The sequence below is a fragment of the Tursiops truncatus genome, chromosome 14 (assembly GCF_011762595.2).
Source record: "Tursiops truncatus isolate mTurTru1 chromosome 14, mTurTru1.mat.Y, whole genome shotgun sequence".
NCBI classification, from domain to species: Eukaryota; Metazoa; Chordata; class Mammalia; order Artiodactyla; family Delphinidae; genus Tursiops; species Tursiops truncatus.
Genome location: NC_047047.1, coordinates 51,837,715 through 51,858,691, shown reverse-complemented (window position 1 = coordinate 51,858,691; position 20,977 = coordinate 51,837,715). Strand labels below are relative to the sequence as shown.

General features: G+C 37.7%; 1 protein-coding gene across 5 annotated transcripts in view; it reads right to left on the bottom strand.

Moving 5' to 3' along the window:
* SRBD1 (S1 RNA binding domain 1) overlaps positions 1-20,977 on the bottom strand; it is a 230,348-nt gene that overhangs the window by 190,498 nt on the left and 18,873 nt on the right. For all 5 annotated transcript variants that reach the window (XM_019943104.3, XM_019943105.3, XM_019943106.3 and 2 more), the window contains exons 5-9: positions 17,867-18,033; positions 14,821-14,938; positions 12,336-12,474; positions 8,615-8,711; positions 7,180-7,315 (exon numbers count right to left, since the gene is read on the bottom strand). In XM_019943104.3, coding sequence (XP_019798663.3) covers positions 7,180-7,315; positions 8,615-8,711; positions 12,336-12,474; positions 14,821-14,938; positions 17,867-18,033 — 657 coding nt within the window. The remainder of the gene's footprint in view (positions 1-7,179; positions 7,316-8,614; positions 8,712-12,335; positions 12,475-14,820; positions 14,939-17,866; positions 18,034-20,977) is intronic.

The following is a 20,977-nucleotide window of genomic DNA, read 5'->3' as shown; positions in this document are numbered from 1 at the left end:
CTATACTTTAGTCTAGGTGTGCAATAACATTATGTCTAAAAAAAAAGATGTACATACCTTAAATTAAAAGTGGCTATCATCAAAGAGAACACAAATAACAAATGTTGGAAAGGATGTGGAGAAAAGGGTACCCTGTACATTGTTGCTGAGAATGTAAATTGGTGCAGCCACTGTGGAAAACAGTTTGGAAGTTCCTCAAAAAACTAAAACTAGGGCTTCCCTGGTGGCACAATGGTTACGAATCTGCCTGCCAATACAGGGGACGTGGGTTTGAGCCCTGGTCTGGGAAGATCCCACATGTCACAGAGCAACTAAGCCCACGAGCCACAACTACTGAACCTGCGTGCCACAACTACTGAAGCCCATGCACCACAACTACTAAAGCCTGCATGCCTAGAGCCTGTGCTCCGCGACAAGAGAAGCCACTGCAATGAGAAGGCTGCGCAACACAACGAAGAGTAGCCCCTGCTCACTGCAACTAAAGAAAGCCCATGCTCAGCAACAAAGACCCAACAGAGCCAAAAATAAATAAATAAATTAATTAATTAAAAAACAAAACAAAACAAAACCTTAAACTAGAACTACCATATGGCCCAGGATTCCACTCTTGGGTATACACCCAAAACAAAAACACTAATTTGAAAAGATAAATGCACCCCAATGTTCATAGCAGTATTATTTACAATTGACAAGATATGGAAGCAACCTAAGTGTCCGTCAACAGAAGAATGGATAAAGAAGATGTGACAGATAGATAGACAGATATAGATACACACTGTGGAGTACTACTCAGCCATAAAAAAGAACAAAATTTTGCCATTTGCAACAACATGGATGGACTTGGAGAGTATTATGCTAAGTAAAATAAGTCAGAAAGAGAAAGACAAATACTGTATGATACCACTTTTATATGGAATATAAAAAATACAACAAACTAGTGAATATAGCAAAAAACAAATAGACTCACAGATATAGAGAACTAGAGTACCAGTGGGGAGAGGGAAAGAAGGAGGGGCAAAGATAGGATAAGGGGATTAAGAGGTACAAACTACTAATATTATGTATAAAATAAGCTACAAGGATATATTGTACAACACAGGGAATGTAGCAAATATTTTATAATGACTACAAATGGAGTATAACCTTCTAAAATTGTGAATCGCTATACTGTAACCTATAATTTATATAATATTGTACATAAACTATACTTCAATAAAAATTAAAAATAAATTTTTAAAATTAAAAAATACTTTAATGCTAAAAAGTCATAGTCATCATCTGAACCTTCAGCAAGCCATAATCTTTTTGCTGGTGGAGGGTCCTGCCTCCGTGTTGACAGCTGCTATCTGATGGGGTGGTGGCTGCTGAGGGCTGGGGTGGCCGTGGCAATTTCTTAAAAGAAGACGACAATGAAGTTTGCCGCATCGACTGACTCTTCCTTTCAGGAACAATTTCTCTGTAACATGCAATGCTGATAGCATTTTACTCACAGTAGAACTCCTTTCAAACCTGGAGTCAATCCTCTCAAACCCTGACATTGCTTTATCAACTAAGTTGATGTAACACTCTAAATCACTTGTTGTCATTTGAACAATCTTCACCAGGAGCAGATCCCATCTCACAAAACCTCTTTCTTTGCTCATCCGTAAGAAGTAACTCCTCATCAATTAAAGTTTAGTCATGAGATTTCAGCAATTCTTTCACATCTTCAGCCACCAGTTCTAATTCTGTTTCTCTTGCTATTTCCATCACAGCTGCAGTTACTTCCTTTACTGAAGTCTGGAACCCTTAAAAGTCACCCATAAGGATTAGAATCAATTTCTTCCAAACTCCTATTAATATTGATATTATATCTCTTCCCACGAATCACAAGTGGTCTTAATGGCATCTAGAGTGGTGAATCCCTTCTAGAGGTTTTTTTTTTTTTTTTTTTTTTTTTTTTGCGGTACGCGGGCCTCTCACCGCTGTGGCCTCTCCCGCTGCGGATCACAGGCTCCGGACGCGCAGGCCCAGCGGCCATGGCTCACGGGCCCAACCGCTCCACGGCATGTGGGATCTTCCCGGACCGGGGCACGAACCCGTGTCCCCTGCATCAGCAGGCGGACTCTCAACCACTGCACCACCAGGGAAGCCCCTTTCTAGAGGTTTTCAATTTACTTTGCCCAAATCCATCAGAGGAATCATTATCTATGGCAGCTATAGCCTTATGAAATGCACTTCTTAAATAATAAGACTTGAAAGTTGAAATGACTCCCTGACCCATGGGCTGCAGAATGGATGTTGTGTTAGCAGGCATGAAAACAACATTAATCTCATTGTACATCTCCATCAGAGGTCTTGGGTGATCAGGCATATTGTGAATAAGCAGTAATATTTTGAAAGGAATCTTTTTTCCTGAGCAGTAGGTCTCAACTGTGGGCTTAAAATATTTAGCAAACCATGTTGTAAACAGATGTGCTGTTATCCAGGCTTTGTTCCATTTATAGAGCACTGGTAAATGAGCATTGGCTTCAATTTCAAGTCACCAGCTGCATTAGTCCCTAACAAGAAAGACCCTATCCTTTGAAGCTTTGAAGCCTTGAAACCAGGCATTTTACTCCTCTCTAGCTATGAAAGTCCTAGATGGCATCTTCTTCAAGTATAAGGCTGTTTCGTTTATAATGAAAATCTGTTGTTTACTGTAGCTACCTTCATTAATTATCTTAGTTAGATCTTCTGCATAACTTACTGCAGCTTCTACATCAGCACCTGCTGCTTCACCTTGTACTTTTTTTTTTTAATAAATATTTATTTATTTACTTACTTATGGCTGCGTTGGGTCTCCACTGTTGCGTGTGGGCTTTCTCTAGTTGCAGCGAGTGGGGGCTACTCTTCATTGCAGTGCGCGGGCTTCTCTTGTTGCGGAACACAGGCTCTAGGCACGCGGGCTTCAGTAGTTGTGGCTCATGGGCTCTAGAGCGCAGGCTCAGTAGTTGTGGTGCACAGGCTTAGTTGTTCTGCGGTATGTGGGATCTTCCCGGACCAGGGATCAAACCCATGTCCCCTGCATTGGCAGGCGGATTCTTAACCACTGTGCCACAAGGGAAGTCCCTCACCTTGTACTTTTATGTTATGGAGAAGGCTTCTTTCCTTAAACCTCACGAACCAACCTTTGCTAACTTCAAGCTTTTCTTCTGCAGCTTCCTTAACTCTCAGCCTTCATAGAACTGAATAGAGTTTGGGCCACGCTATGGATTAGGCTTTGGCTTAAGGGAGTGTTACAGCTGATTTGATCTTCTATCCAGACCACTGAAACTTTCTCCATATCAGCAATAAGGCTGTTTCACTTTCTTATCATTTGTGTGTTCACTAGAGTAGCAGTCTTAGTTTCCTTCAAGAACTTATCCTTTGTATTCACAACTTGGCTACCTATTTGGCACAAGAGGCCTAGATTGCAGCCTACCTTGGCTTTTGACATATCTTCCTCACTAAGCTTAATCATTTCTAGCTTTTGATTTAAAGTGAGAGATGTGCAACTCCTTCCTTTCACTGAACACTTAGGGGCCACTGTTGGGTTATTAAATGGCCTAATGTCAATATTATTGTGTCTCAGGGAATAGGGAGGCCCAAGGAGGATAGAGACGGAGGGAACAGCTGGTCCATGGAGCAGTCAGAACACACATAATACTTAACAATTAAGTTTTCTGTCTTATATGGGTGCAGTCATGGCACCTCAAAACAATTACAACAGTAATGTCAAATATCACTGATCACAGATCACCAGAACAAATATAATAATAATGGAAAATTCTGAAATATTGAGAGAATTACCAAAATGTGACACAAGAGACACAAAGTCAGCAAATGCTGTTGGAAAATGGTGCCAACAGACTTGTATGAAACACAGTTGCCACAAACCTTCAATCTGTAAAACACACAGTATCTGCAAAGCACAATAAAGCAAAAAGCACTACGGAATAAGGCACACCTGTACTATACACATAAAATCTTCTTGAGAAATATACAAGAGCAGAGGCCAGCAAACTATGGCCCATGGACCAAATCCAGTCTAACATCTGTTTCATAAATAAAATTTTATTAAAACACAACCATGCTCATTCATTTATGTATTAGCTGTGACTGCTTTCATGCTGCAATGGCAGTTGTGTAGCTGCAGGAAGAGGCATCTAGCTCACAAAGTCTAAAATATTTTCTCCCTGATCCTTTACAGAAAAACTTTGCCAACTACATACTAGACTAGAGAATAAGCTTCAATCAGCTTAAAAGAAGACTGGAAAATTTTGGCAAAAGGACTAAGGGCAAGCATTTCATATAATTGTAGGGTTAAGAGTAAAACAAGGGTGAAATCAATTTCCATTAAGAAAATACAGGTTGCAATCCTGATACCAAAGTAGACTTCAAGCTAAAAACCATTAAACAAGATAAAGAAGGACAGTTCATAAGGTTAAGGCCACATGCTGGTTTTGGAATAGAACAGGGTAATACACACCACACTTTAAAGATGCTGTCAGGTGTGATATCACCAAAGTGGTGGAGTAGGGAATTCCAAAACTCCAAACCTCTACAAAAGCAACAAACTGGCAAGAACTGCCAGATTCTACTTTTTCAGAACTCTGGAATCTAATCAAAAACTTACAACAATCAGAGGAACACTTAAAGAAGCTGCAGAATTTTGGTGAAAGAGCACTTTTAACTTACCCACTTACCATCCTCCACTCTGCAGTTCAGCAGTGGCAGTGAAGATAACAGCCTACTTCTGCTAGTACCAGGGGGAGCAATATGGACCTTATTCTCCAAAGTTTGTGATTATGTGTTTCGATCTGTCTCATGGCTCCCTGACGGTTTGGCTCAAGGGCTTGCCTTTGTTTTGCTTGTCTCAGAGCTTCCCCAGGAAGCTCCTGGGTGGCATTTGTTCAAAGTATTTAAAGGCAATGTGTTAGCTGCAGTTTCAAGGGGTAAGGGATAACACCTGGGGATAAGGGATTATAGTCAGGGCAACCATCAGACAGACCAGAAAAACCTGGGAAGGAAGAGGCTAGTAAAGGAGATAATTGAGAGGAAAGGGGCTTTTTAAAATTTCCACATATTTTAGGAAATCTAAGAGGTCATGCACGCATTCAGGACTAGACAGACACCTGCTCTGAAAAGACCTGGGAAGACATTAAGTGTTCACCTCTGTCTGACCTTTGAGCTCCACACAAAGACAAAGTGAAGGCTAAGGTAGAGTTGTAAACAGCCTCGCTAAGCATTGAAGGGTGCCCCAACATAGAGCAAATACGCAGGACCAGGAAAGTTGTTATTTGTTTTGGCTCTAGGAATGAAGGAAATCTCTGTCAAGTAACTAGCTGTCCACTAAGCTAATAGACCAGGGACTTCAGTGGCCAAACATGACAAAGAATACAGATTACGGAAACAGTTCAGAAGTCGCTAAATAAACCACAAAACCCCACAACAGCAACAACAACAAATGCCGAGGAGGGGGGAAGAATCTGATTTTCAGTGTTGCCAACTTATAATATTCAAAATGACAAGTTTTAACAAAAAATTACATGGCAGGCAAAGAAACAAGAAAATATGACCCATTTACAGAAAAAAGAAATTAACAGAAACCATCTCTGAGGAAGTTCAGACTTCGGCATTACTAGACACACTTTAACTGTCTTAAATATGCTCAAAGTTAAAGGAAATCAGAGTCCTAAAGGAAATCATGAGCATGTTATCCCAACAAATACAGAATATCAATAAAGAGCTGGGTATTATAAAAAAAGAACCAAAGAGAAATTCTTGAGCAAAAAAGTACAATGACTGAAATGAAAAATTTACTAGAGGGGTTCAATATTTGAACAATCAGAAGAAAGAATCAGCAAACTTGAAGATATGTCAATTGAGATTACATAGTCTGAGAAGAATTAAAAGAAAGAAAAAAAAGAAATAAACAAAGGCTAAGAGACTTGTGGGACACTCTCAAGCATGCCAACACACATATAATGGGAGACCCAGGAGAAAAGGGATCAAAGAATATTTGAAGAAATAATGGCCAAAATTTTCCCAATTTTGATCAGAAACATCTAACTACACAACCAAAAATCACAACAAACTCCAAGAAAAATAAACTCAGAGAGATCCACAGCAAGACAAATTATAATCAAATTGTCAAAAGTCAGAGAATCTTAAATGTAGCAAGAAAATCAAGTGCAATCATCATGTGCAAGGGCTCAGTGAGGTTAACAGCTGATTTCTCGTCAAAACCATTAAGGCCAGAAGATAGTGGGGTAACATTCAAAGTGCTGAAAGAAAAAACTGTTAACCAAGAATTCTATATTCAGAAAATCTATGTTTTGCAAGATAAAAAAATTCTGGAGATTGGTTGCACAATGTTAATATACTTAACATTACTAAACTGTACACTTAAAAACAGTTAAGATGGTAAAGTTTATATGTATTTTATCACAATTAAAAATAAATTTTAAAATATAAGGAGAAATTAAGACTTTACAGATAAACAAAAACTGAGGGAGTTTACTTGCCCTACCTGAAATGTTACAGAAAGTCCTCCAGGCTGAAATAAAATCTAGATAGTAACTCAAAAGCATACAAAGAAGTAAAGAATACTGGTAAAGGTAGCTACACAGGTAAATACAAAAGTCAGTATTACTGTATTTTTGGTTTGTAAAAAAAATTTTTTTCTATATGATTTAAAGCCACATTCCACAATGTAGATATATAACCTATAACTACAATTAGGATAAAAATTAATAAAATGAAATGTGAAATTAAAAGACTGAGATATAAGTATGATTTATATAACTGAGATCTCTCATATTTTATTTATTCTAAATCAGTTATCTCTATTTTGTATTTCACATGGAAAAGATCCAGAATTGAGCTCAAATCCAAGCATACTGGGAAGGAAACTCTAATAAGAAAGATCACCAGCCAGAGAGTCAAGATACGGAAGTGTTATACTGTTAGCACAGCTAGTAAGTCTCAGTGTCATTTACTAACTTCTGTGGGTCTTGAGTTCCCCATTTGTCAAATGGGGAGGATATAACAATATTATAAAAATTTACATGAAGGAAGAAAATAGTTGATTGAAAATTCTTTAGTAAATAAATAAGCAAATCTGAGGTATTATCATTATTACTACTATCAGCATGCATAAGCAGTCTTCTTATTTACCTGATGATGTTGGATGTTTCTTATGTTGCACGAAAAATTTTGGTAGAGCAGAAACTTATCAACATCTTTTTCATTTACTTTTTTTGAGGATACCTTTGCCAGAGATGACTGGATACAAATATATCTATTTTGGCACCTGTTCAGATACACAAATATTCAAACATTAAGCAGTTATTAACATGTGCTTTAGTAAAGAAACACGTTATATAGAAAGAAGATTAACAAAAAACTAAATGAGATTTACCACATGAGATTTTTTTTAATGATGCTCAACTATAAAAATGTTATTGACCCATCAAAAGGGGACTCCTCGCCTATTCATGCTAGCATAGGTGTTCCAGATCTATTTATATTTCAACCCAATCCTCCCATAAAATGCCTAAATGAGTTCAGATACTATCTGCAGTTATGCAAGAGACTAATAACTCTGGCTTAGATATCATCCTTTTCTAACCACTGAGTTAGAGAGTCAGAACCAATTAAAAGCTAAAAAGAAGGGAAACAAGACGATGTGTTAGGACAGCTTCCAATGACAATTTATGAAATTGAACCAAATTTCAGCAGCATAATTACTTGTAAAAACACATTTAAAAACCTGCACAATTCTCCTACTTCAACTCATTCCTGTGAGGGCCACTGAGGAAAAAGAAAAATTCTCTCCCTTACATTAACAAAAACCCTGACAAGCTACAGTAGTCAACCGGTTCATTTTCACCTTTACTCTCCTCTGCACAGCTCACACAGCTAGAGATGTGGAGAGAGAGGAAGAGTAGACCTCTGCCAAACCCTGTCCTCTGATACACAGAAGCACAGGAAGGACAGAGTGCCTAAAAATAAGGTTTTTAAAATAATATCCTTTTTTAATGAGGCATAAAATCCATAAGCCCAAATAGGGTCTAGGTCAAAGGGTTTTACTCTCTTATAAATTGGGACTATGATACTAAGGATAAGCTGCTCTCTCCATCAGCTAAAATTCATTTTGACGTCAGCACTTTTATCCATACCTGATATTAAACATTCTCAAGTTAACCCAACCACTGGTAAACATTATAAAATTAAGTGCATACAACTCAATACGTTTAAAAAGCAATGCCACCCATTCTAAATGGTTATGAATCTCTCTGTAGCATATATTGCACAGTGCAGTGGTTTTTAAACTGTGTTCCTCAGAGGCCTCTGCTAAGATGCTTCAGGGTAAGGAGGATGAACAGGCAGAGTTCCAGGCTCCCTGCCCAGAATTCAATTAAAGCAACTTTACTTTTATGTTTTATGTATTCGGGTTCTGTTGTTTGAGCAGAGAGCTGTGCTACTAAAAAAAAAATTTTAATTTTTAAAAGTCTGAAACTAAGTTTTTAATGAACACTGGAGTTAACACTAACCATGCGACCCTTAACATCATGAGTCCACAAGGCAGAAAACTCTAAGAGTTACTCACAATTTCCGAATGAAGTCAAGCGTGTCTTTGTCTTTAGCAATCATGTCTGCTAAAATATGCTGCACTCCTGTTTCAATATCCTGGAGTGCTGAAAGCCCTTTAGGAGAAGGGTAAGAGGGAAAACAAAAGCAAGAACTACAGATTGGTTTTTAAATCTATAAATAAATCACAATAAATTTATTCCAGTCAAAATAAAACCCTAAGTTGACAAACTTAAGACAGAAAAGTATCCTCTGTGGTGACCTAAATGGGAAAGAAATCCAAAAAAGAGGGGATATATGTATACATGTAGCTGATTCACTTTGCTGTACAGTGGAAACTAACACGACATTGTAAAGCAACTATACTCCAATAAAAATTTAAAAAACAAACAAACAAAAAGACAGAAAAGTATCATAGCAGTGACTAGCTTCCCTCAGCAACAAAATCAAGTCTCCAAAAACAGTAATACAGGACCTTAACATACCATATAACCTAGTGGTGAAAAATGCAGCTCTGGAGCCAGCTGCCTGGTCTAATCCTGGCTCCAGCATCTACCAAATGTATGACCCTGGGCAAGTTACTTGTTCTCTCTGTGCCTCAGTTTCCTATAAAAATGGAATAATAATAGTATCTACTTCATGAAGTATTTACAAAGATTAAGCATTATAGGATTAAGCATTATAGGTTATAGGAAATATATATTAATAGAGTCATATCCCAAGGTATACTATTTAATTCCAGTTACAAAAATTCTCCTTTGCAAATAATTTTATTAATATTCCTATTTTGGCTTATGAGACAGTTATTCACATTTTCAATGACCTATTTGAATTTCTCAAACCTCAAATGAGCACAAAACAAGAGCCATTATGTGGTTGTTCATCTTCACAGCTGAACTGTCTACCAATGGCACATTAAGTTCTCTCCAAGTGCTTTCAGTTTGCTAATTTACAGCAGTGTGTCTTGTACATTATGGCTCCTGCAATATCAACTTATACACTGAGAGAGATCATTTGCAATGCATTATTTATTTCTTTTGTCTTTATTGCTCTATTTTCATTAAAGCTTCTTTTTTTTCTTCCATTAAAACTTGAATTACACAAGCACTAAGTATCATAAGTATGTTTTTCTGAGGGTATGGTTCTAGTGAGTAACAAGTACAGAAGACAAAGAGGACAGGAGAACAAACTTACAGAGTAATTAATAAAGAGAAAATGCCTTGTTGGGTTGTATTATGATAACTGATAACTGATCTTAACTAATGATGTAACTGCATTTATTCCAAAGAAATTTAAAGAAAGAAATTTGGCCACTGAAATTAATAGGAATCCTGTTTACATTTTAAGAGAGTTTCCCTATGAGGGAATTTTCAGGAACAAATTACCTTTGAGAGGTGTTAGACTGTATATGTAAAGACTTACAACAGCTGTGGCGCATAGTCAGGAGTCAGTAAGTGTCTGCTCTTGTGTTAGCTTTCTCACTAGATCAGTCTTTATCCTAGAAAACCACTCACTATGCATTCATTCCTGGAGTCCAAAAGTACCTCACAGCATCATTACCCGAAGTTTAATGAGAATACCAGGGTGAGAAGTCAGTAGTAAAGATGGAACCTACAATGAGACCAATTAATGAGAGAGACTAGAAAGAGGAAATTATAGATTTTGCAATTGTAACAATGGGCTTTTGTAAAGCCCACATCATTCAGGGGAAAACAATTTGTAAACCTTATGTTATCAAACCTACTTAGTAGGAACTCAGTATGTGTGTGAACTAAGGAAAACTTTGTACCAGAGGAGGTGAAGAGTGGAAGGAAAGAAAATAGACCAGAAGAGAAAAATAAAAACTGACCATAAATCATTATGCATCTAACAATCATTAACATCTAACAAAGCTCCAATGTTTGATTCTATTGATAAGAAAATATACCATCACTGGGCACAGATAGTTCCCACTGTGGCTAATCTTTTTTTTTTTTTTTTTTTTTTTTGCGGTACGCGGGCCTCTCACTGTTGTGGCCTCTCCCGTTGCGGAGCACAGGCTCCGGATGCGCAGGCTCAGTGGCCATGGCTCACGGGCCCAGCCGCTCCGCGGCATGTGGGATCTTCCCGGGCCGGGGCACGAACCCGTGTCCCCTGCATCAGCAGGCGGACTCTCAACCACTGCGCCACCAGGGAAGCCCCCCACTGTGGCTAATCTTAACGCATGGCTATATGGTCTCAGTTAATATTAAAATATTAAAGTTGCAAACATTTGAAAATATAACGAAAAAAGTAGAACAAACTTGAATTTTACTCATTTCAACCCATCTCTAAATTCAAATATTTACCATTGCTTTTTCTTTTCATTATTGCCCTTTTCAATATAGATATTAGGATGTGTGTATTTGTGTATGAGCAGATATTCATATTTTCACAGACACATAATTTTTTTAATTGCAAATTCACATTTGCCAGATTATATAAAATAAACATAGATTTTGGTATGCTTATTCTCTACAGTTTAGTACATATATCCTGTAGATTTTGTTGTCAGAGACTGCCCCCTACAGACACTCTCCCAGCTTAAAGGAAGGAAGGCTAAAAGGAACTAGAATGAGAGTAGTAATCACCAGAGCATCAATCTCCCCATTCAATCCTAGCATCAATCTCCCCATTCAATCCTTTCCACTCCCTGGAAAAAGCCACTCTTACTCAAAAAGCTCTCACTCCAAGGCTCATTTTGACAATAAAACCCATATACGTTGACACGTATCAGTCGACACTTTCCTTGGGTTCTTCTTAGAAATATCTCTCCCTTACCCCCTTCCTCTCTCATTCTCTCCTGTGCACGCACACACACAAAGTGAAAGTAAGATTCACTTAAGAAAAAGACAAACACTTTATTCATGGAGAGTAGAAGTGTGGAAGTAGGACTTCACTTTACAATCCATGTCTGTCCGAATTGTTGAAGTTCTTTTCAAAAAGTAGATATGATTTTTTATAATTAAATAAGTTTTTAGAAATAGAATAAAAAATTTAAAAGACAATACAGGAGGATCTTTATAACCTTGGATATAAAGGAAATTCTTTAAAAAGAAAAAGAAGCAATTATCTAAAAAGAAAAGATTAACAAAATTGAAAAGATTAATAAATTAACTATGATAAAACTAAGACCTTCTATTTACCAAAAGACAACATAAGGAAAGTGAAAAGAGGGCTTCCCTGGTGGGGCAGCAGTTGAGAGTCCGCCTGCCGATGCAGGAGACACGGGTTCATGCCCCGGTCTGGGAAGATCCCACATGCCGCGGAGCGGCTGGGCCCGTGAGCCATGGCCACTGAGCCTGCGCGTCCGGAGCCTGTGCTCCGCAACGGGAGAGGCCACAACAGTGAGAGGCCCGCGTACCGCAAATAAATAAATAAAAGAAAGTGAAAAGAGAAGTTACAAGCTGGGAGAAAAGATTTGTAGCACATGTAACTGAGCAAGAATATCTAAAAAATACTTATAAATTAATAAGAAAAAGTGAAACACCACAATAGAAAAATGAGCAAAAGAGTAGAACAGGCACTTCATTAAAAGAGGAAATCTGAATGGCTAAGCAGGAGGTATACTGGGATTTGTTTTATTAGAATTATTTACTCTTTATATGCTGTAATATTCTTTTGTATCATCATTACTTAATGAAACAATTTTTTTAACCTAGGTTTTCAAATTAAAAAAAGAAAGAAACAGGAGCGACCTCTTTATTAAGTAAAGCTGGTACCTTTAACATTGGGCTTAATGTAAGAGAGCAGATTGAGGTCCCCTGGATTCTCAAGCAGTGTCCTGGCTGCTCCTTCTAATCCCAGCTGCTTTGCTCTCTGGGCTTTGGTGCCCTTGCTCCCAGTTTTATATGGTGCTGACTAGGAAAAAAAGTCAGAAAACATACCAAATTATTCAGTTTTAAAAAGCAAAAGTTAAAATTAGGACACAAAATTAGAGGACATGTGAGAATGCTAAAGACATCCTCTTCTCAATCCTTTCCTCTTCCTTCAAAGATTAATGCTAACAGAGAATACAAGTTGTACGAAAACAGTTGTTTCTTATCAGACTCTTTATACTTTTCTACATGCTTACAGTTAGCTATCTGCTTGGATTCACTCATCACACAAACTCAGTGCTTGGACTGCCAGGACTGCAAGTCCTCAACTCAAGCAAGCTCCTCTAAAAGATGTCCTCACACAATGCTTCTACTTCTTAGTCCACATTCACTCCTCAACCCACTGCCCCCTGGCTTCTCTTTCCACACACCTTGCTGAAAGTGGTATCACAAAGATCCACAATGATCCTCTAATTACCAAATATACATTTTTCAGTCCTTATCTTGCCAAAACTCCCTGCTATATTTAATTACTTAACCATTGATCATTACCTCCTTCTATGACTCTCTTCCTTAATCTTTTATGGGTATCATCATCTCCTGATTCTCTTCATACTTCTCTATTCTTTCCATGTCTCCTTCTTAGGCTCTCCCTTCCTCCACCCATGCTTCAAAAGTTAGTGTTCCTCAATGTCTATCCTGACCTGCTTACCCCATGATCTCTCCTTGAGTGAAATCTTCCATTTTCATGGTTCCAAATACCAATTACATGCTGCAGACACTCACATCTATGCCTCCAGCTCAGCACACTCTCCCTTAAGCTTACGCTTCTGTTACCTACTCTCCTTTTTCCCCACTCAACTGGGAATTCCTTGAAGACAAGGACTATGTATTAGTCATCTTTGTATTGGGTTGGCCAAAAAGTGCCTTTGGTTTTTAAGTAAAAATAAAAGACATTTTTCATTTTCACCAAGAACTTTATTAAACAACGTATTCACCCTTTTGTTCCACTACCTTCTGCCATTTTTCAGGCAACTTCATAATTCCATCTTCCCAAAACTTTTTATCTTTTTGAGCAAAGAACAGTTCCAGGTGCCTTTCACAGTCTTCCAGGGAATTGAAATTTTTTCCATTAAGAGAATTTTGTGAAGACCGAAATAAATGGAAATCCGAAGGTGCAATGTCTGGCGAATATGGCGGATGAATCAGAACTTCCCAGCCAAACTGTAACAGTTTTTGCCTGGTCATCAAAGAAACATGCGGTCTTGCATTGTCCTGATGAAAGATTATGCATTTTCTGTTGACTAATTCCAGACGCTTTTTGTCGAGTGCTGCTTTCAGTTGGTCTAATTGGGAGCATTACTTGTTGGAATTAATCATTTGATTTTCCAGAAGGAGCTCATAATAGAGGACTCTCTTCCAATCCCACCATATATACATCACCTTCTTTGGATGAAGACAAGCCTTTGGTGTGGTTGGTGGTGGTTCATTTCACTTGCCCCACAATCTCTTCCGTTCCACATTGTTGGACAGTATCCACTTTTCATTGCCCGTCACAATTTGTTTTAAAAACAGAATGTTTTCATTACGTTTAAGTAGAGAATCGCATGTGGAAGTGTGGTCAAGAAGGTTTCTTTCGCTTAACTTATGTGGAACCCAAACATCAAAGCAATTAACATAACGAAGGTGGTGCAAATGATTTTCAACGCTTGATTTGGATATTTTGAGTATGTCAGCTATCTCCCGCGTGGTATAATGTTGGCTGTTCTCAATGAATGCCTCGATTTGATCGCTATCAACTTCAACTGGTCTACGCTACTGTGGAGCATTGTTCAGTGAGAACTTTCTAGCTCGAAACTTCGCAAACCACTTTTGACACGTTTGATCAGTTAGAGCACCTTCTCCATATGCTGCACAAATCTTTTTTTCCACAAATCTCTTTTTGCATTTCAGTTGCATTTTTACCTTTCTTGAAATAATAAAGCATAATATGCTGAAAATGTTGCTTTTTTCCTTCATCTTTAATATTAAAATGGCTACACAAAAATTCACCAGTTTTGATAAGTCCTTTTTTTAAATGCACGCTGATATGACAGCTGTCACATACAATCTAACAAAATTGTTTTGAATGAAGTTAAAGACAACTAAGTGCTACGAGAGCCATATTATGGGAAAAAACGATCGAACCTTTTGGCCCACCCAATAAACCCAAGTGCCTATCACAAAAAAGTGCTTAATAGATATTTACTGAATAAAGAATATTTTATTGAATTAAATAATGATGGTGGCTGATGACTTTAGCTTTTTATTTCAAGCTCTTTAACTATAAGACCCAAATCATAATATACTGAGGTAAGTATTACATTAAAAGATAAAAAGGATTCCTTACCACGTGTTCTAGTTCTTCAAAAGTTTTACAGTTCAGCAAGGCTTTTAACAAGCACTCAGACATCTTCCCCTCCTTCTTAATTTTTTGGATTGTGTTATAAGTCTTCTTTGCAACAGCCCTGAAAATAGAAACTTTTATAATATACAAGACCTATATGTTAAAACTTTCTTTTTGAAGCTATATCAAACTTACAGAAAAGTTGTAAGTAAGGTAAAAAGAACTTTTCCCCCGCTCTGAACCATTTGAGAATAAGTTACCATCATCCCCAAGTACTTCAGTATGTATTTTCTATAAACAAGAATCTTCTCCTATAACCATCAAAAGCAGGTAATTAAAATTGATATTAACATTGATATAATACTGATATATTCTAACCCTCAGATCTCATTTAAGTTTCACCAATTGTTCCTATATATGTCCTTGATAGTGAATTCAGCTAAGAATGGGTTTTATGTAATTGCTAGGTGTCTACAGTCTCCTTCAAGCTGAAACAGTATTTCAGTTTCTCCTTGATTTTCAAAACCTTGATACTTTAGAATGTATTATTATTACAGCCTTTCATCCTATTTCATTACCTGTTACGATTTATAATTTCTGCCTAATAATGGTATTGCTAAAATGATGGGCAAAAGTTAGAGAGATGATAATATAAATTACTAAAAATGACTGATGGAAAAGAAAACTAAATCTACTTATGAAAAAAAAGAAAGGCAGAAGATTATAAGTTAATGAGGAAGAATATGCAGTCCTTAGATCACACCTCTGTGTCTTCTACATTCCTGGTAGCCCAAGACTGTTTTCAGAGGCTGAAGCCTACCAGGGTCATTTCGACAAAAGGCCAATGACCTACTGGCTTGCATATGAGGGAGAGGAAAGGCATCTTTAGAGAAAATTCAGACGTTTCTTACTATCCATAATCATAATCTTTTTTTTTTTTTTGCGGTACGCGGGCCCCTCACTGTTGTGGCCTCTCCCGTTGCGGAGCACAGGCTCCGGCCGCGCAGGCTCAGCGGCCATGGCTCACGGCCCTAGCCGCTCTGCGGCATGTGGGATCCTCCCAGACCGGGGCACGAACCCGCGTCCCCTGCATCGGCAGGCGGACTCTCAACCACTGCGCCATCAGGGAAGCCCCATAATCATTTTTTGATTCACTTTTTTAAGTGACCCTCAGTAAGAAATATTTTTACCTTGCAACCCAGTATATACACATATATAATTTCATATTTAATAAACAGTTAATAAACATGATAGTTTCATGAAATAATATTTACCTTTACCACAGAAACTGCACTCATATTTTCTATTCTCTATTTCATTTTTGTTAAAGTGGTAATGACCTACCAAATTAGTTTCACTACTCATTTATGAGTAGCAATTAATAGGGTAAAAACCAATGCTCTAGTTATAGAAAAAGCTGAGCTCAAGAAAAGTAGAGACCATACCTCATTACCAAAAAGAAATCTCTGTACGATATAAAAAGATCTTCTAAGTCCTAGTCAATGCCACCACTTACTTGGAGAAATAGTCCTCTACTAATATTTAATGTATTCCTCTATTAATAGATACCTAGAGAATGAACTCTGTTGCAGCTAAAGTGTGTTTTTAGAGAAAAAGAAAATAATAATGTTAATCTTGACATAAAGCTCCTATTTGTCCCCCACCCAATCAAAAACTGGTAGAATACCTTTAATTTTTTTAAGTAAACTATTCTTGATTGTTTGTGACACTTTCCCCAATTTCAGATCCCAAACCCTTAAGATTTTCTTCATTACTTTGCCTTCAACCAAACAGAAAGCTTATTTCCGAATTTGCAAATTGCTGGACTTCTAGATGTGGCCTGTAGATGATTTTGTTTGACCTCAAAATTTTTTTACATAAAAATTCAGATTATCAGTTTTTCAAAAATAGGAAGATACAGCAATCTGGGTAGAGAACCCCACATGTTATAATCTGATGGAGATGAGTAGCAGCTGCCCCTCTTAGACAGGACTTGTGATCTCCAGTTTGCGTCCCTTTGTGCTTGATTATACTAGCCTGGCCCTGGGTGATCTGAATCTGAAACCACTTGAATAACTAGTCATTTATTTTTCTGGGTTGGCTAATTGATTTTGCCTCTTGATGAAATATAACTTTCCACATATTAGCATTTAAATCTTCCTGGCACTAAAAGAAATTCAACAAAAGGGGTAAAAATGTTAGTGAGAGGCAAGTTCCTCCAAAATCACAGAGGCTTATTAGGCTCGTTCTAAAAATAACCCTTAGTGCTTTTAAAATGGCTTCATGGTAAGATTATATCCAATATAAATCATATCCTTGTTGAAGAACACACATAGCAACAACACAGCACTTGGCATGTAGGAGACATGCAAAAAATAAATGAATGGTAAAGACTGTTTTAATAAACTCTACTGAATACAGTTAGTTTTATAGCCTTTATATGCTTATTTCTGAGTTATTACAATAAATCCAGAGGAATAATTTTTTAAAGAGTGCTTTCCATTCTATAACCATACAAAACTCACAATCCACTAACATTAAATTACCATGCCCTATAAAAGAATAGAAAAAGGAAATATACATATTTCCTACCAAACTCTATATAGCCAAAGAACTCTCCATTTAGGGACTTCACAGTATTAACAGGACAGTTTTATGTAAGCTATTGAAGACTTAGACTAAAATGTATTTTTCTGAGTTACCTGCTGGTAGTTCTAATTTTTCCATTATGCAAAATCATTTCTATGAGAGAAGATGACATTCAAACTCATAGGCACAGACTCTTAATAATGCAAACCACCTTTTGCAGATACATGCCCAAGCTATGCATGAACACACCAGCAGAGGGACTCTGCACACCCCTAAATAAGTAAAATGGAGCTGGCTTCCTCTGTCAGAAGGGGACTATATCCAGATTACAATAAATCAAGAAAACAAAATATTGGAACTGTCAAAATATACTATCACTCACTTCCTCACTGTTTCGCCTCATTGGCTTACACACCCTCTTTCCCCTTACACAAAGCTCATCCCTTCCCAGGTTTCTTACCGTAGCTCCTCTAGAGTTTGTTGAACTTCTCTCAAGGAATCAGCATCAAGGTTATTAATAAGCTCTTTTCGATAACGTATAATGAAGGGAATTGTGTTATCATCATTAAAGAGACGAATAACGTTGGCACAAACCCAAAGTTCAATATCAGTTCTCTCAGATAAAACCTGTAAATTAATATTTAATGATTTAAAACTCTGAAAATTAAACATCAGTATTATAACATATGGTTTAAAATACAGCAATTAAATAATGTTCTCCAGCCACTTAGAAACAAACTGCTGTGGTTTTAAAAAAAGAAGAAAAGGAAATTGTATGAAATATATATATATACTGACAATCACGGAATAGTCATTTCACTCATTCTATAAAATCCAATCGAAACCACTCTGTATTGCCCGAACTCTACAGGGCTCAAATGAGATATGCATTTTTCATCTCTCAGATTGGCACCAAAGAAGGAGATGGTAACTCACTGTGCTGGCATAAGTGATGGGAAAAGGCACTTTCAACTATTGCTAGTGAGAAAGTACAATGGTAAACCTCTGGAAGAAGAACAGTTTGGCAATATCTATCAAAATTTACAATGCATAAACTCTATGACCCACCAGTTACACTTCTGGAAATTTGTTCTGATATATTCATACCTCTGGAAAATGACATTATTTACAGTGATATTTTTTGAAGAATTTTTTCCAGTATGGTAGAAGTCAGCAAAAAATAGTCTACAATGGGGAATTGATAAATTATGATATGCCCGTGGAGCAGAATACCACTCAACTTACTCTTATATGAACGGATATGGAATGAATTACAAGAACTTGGAACATGGCTTATTTTGGGGAAAGGTAACTGGTTAGCTTAGAACTAGGGCAGGAAGATCTTTCTATATCTTTGGAATCTTGTATCATTCCCATATACTACATATTCAAAATAATTATTTTTTAAAAAACAAGTCTACAGGTTTCAGCAAAAATGTACATGTAAGCAGAAAAGTTTAGAGAAGTCAGCCTGGAGAAAAGAAAGAATAAAATGCAATTCCAGTAACTGTTCAGTAACTGTTCTCAAAACCTAAGCCGATTTTTTTTTTTTTTTTTTTTTTTCTCGGTACGTGGGCCTCTCACTGTTGTGGCCTCTCCCGTTGCGGAGCACAGGCTCCGGACGCGCAAGCCCAGCGGCCATGGCTCACGGGCCCAGCCGCTCCGCGGCATGCGGGATCCTCCCGGACCCGGGCAGGAACCCGCGTCCTCTGCATGGGCAGGCGGACTCTCAACCACTGCGCCACCATGGAAGGCCCCATGCCGATTTTTTTAAAGTAAAGCATGAGAGGCATAAGCTTTATTATTATTTCAATCTTGATGCTCAAGATATGCCAAAAATGTAAGAAAAAATTCAAAAATTATTAAAGCATTAACATGGTCAACTGCTTAACAAAATCAAGTCAATATATAAAATACACTGAATTTCAAAACTACAGATGAAATAAATGGCTGAGCTCCAGAGACTATTAAGGATACCCTCATTCCTCTGTGCACTGTATATCCGAAGGCCTACATCTTAGCACCCATTCTCAGAATGCCAGCTTTACGTCTCCAGCCCTACCTCTCTTCTGCATGAGCTCTGGACTCATTTAGCCAGCTACCTGACCTACCTCTTGAAATCCTATTAGGTATCTCAAACTTTGCATTCGCAAAAGTGATCTCCCTCTCAAACTTCTTCCTCTTCCAGTTTTCCCCTTATTATGTCCATTCAAATTACCAGTTCAGGCCTGAAAACTAAGAGTCTTCAACTCTTTTGACTCCTTTAACTCTTAAATCTACTCTATCATAAGAATCAATCAACTCTAGTGGCAAAATATTTCTTTAGTCTATTACTGCTCTTCATTTCTGCCCTATAGCCCAGTCTAGTTCAAGCCAGGATTACTGCAACTGCCTTTTACTATTCTTCTTGCATCCATAGCAATCTCATCTATGTCAATTTCCATAAAACAACAAGAATTATCTTTCCAAAATCTATATTGGATCATGTCACCTGACTAGTCAAAACCTTTCAATGATTTCCCATAGCATTTAGAATCCAAAGTCCTTACCATGACCCAAAAAACATGGGCCTCCCTCTCCAACCTCATCTTATCCAGTCTTCCCCTCATTAGAAGCCAGCCCCAATGGGCTGCTCCTAGAACAATGTTCACTTCCTAGAACAAGCTCAGTTGCTTCCCTCTTCAGAGGCCTTCATGAGGCTGCGTCATCATGCAGAAATGCTCCTCTTGCTTGATATCATCCCTGACCCCTACAAAGTCATGTTCATTAGTATTTTCTCTCTCATCCTGTACCTCTTCCTGTTTCCTATTCCAGTTAACATTATCTCCTACCACAGAAACCTTTGGGGATACTGTGGTTATCTCCCCCAACAATACCTCCCCATTATGTAGCAGCTTTGTGGCTGAAGAACACTTGACCTCAACTCCACCTCTACAGCATTTTGTTCAGTAACCAGTTGTTTTAGAATTACAACAGCCAGAGTTTGGACAGAGAGATGAGTCCAGTCAGCAGAAAGCTCAAGATCTGGCTTAGAACTCTGGACCCTGGTACAATTTCTTCCTCGGGAGAAATATGGTTTATACAAGTAGAATCTTGAAGTTGGATGGCAGTGCAAAGAGAATTGTGGAGAGACTATTGCAGTGCACTTAGGTAACTTTCCTGTTACCTAAATCAGTAAATCTCCTTTACTGCTTAAGCTAGTTCAAGATGGGTTTTCTCTTATTGCAACGAAAAGCATTCTAATCAATGTCCTCAGTTTCACTGTGTGTTCTCTATCTCGCTCTTCTAATCTGTCACCAAGGAAGCAAACTGAACTTCTAAAATGTCTGTTCTTTCCCCTCAAGCTCCCTTTCTATTATCTTCTGTTATCTAAACCACAGAGCATTTTTTTTCTCTATGCATTCCACCCAACCTTTCTGCATTACTACTGATTATACTTCTAAGACACATTTATAATAAGTCCCTTATTTTTTTCCTCTTTTTCTTCTTTTGAACATAAGCTTCAATGACTCTTTCCCAACTACTAGTAAAAGTCCAACCATTGTAGCATAGTTTTAAAATCCTTTCCCAA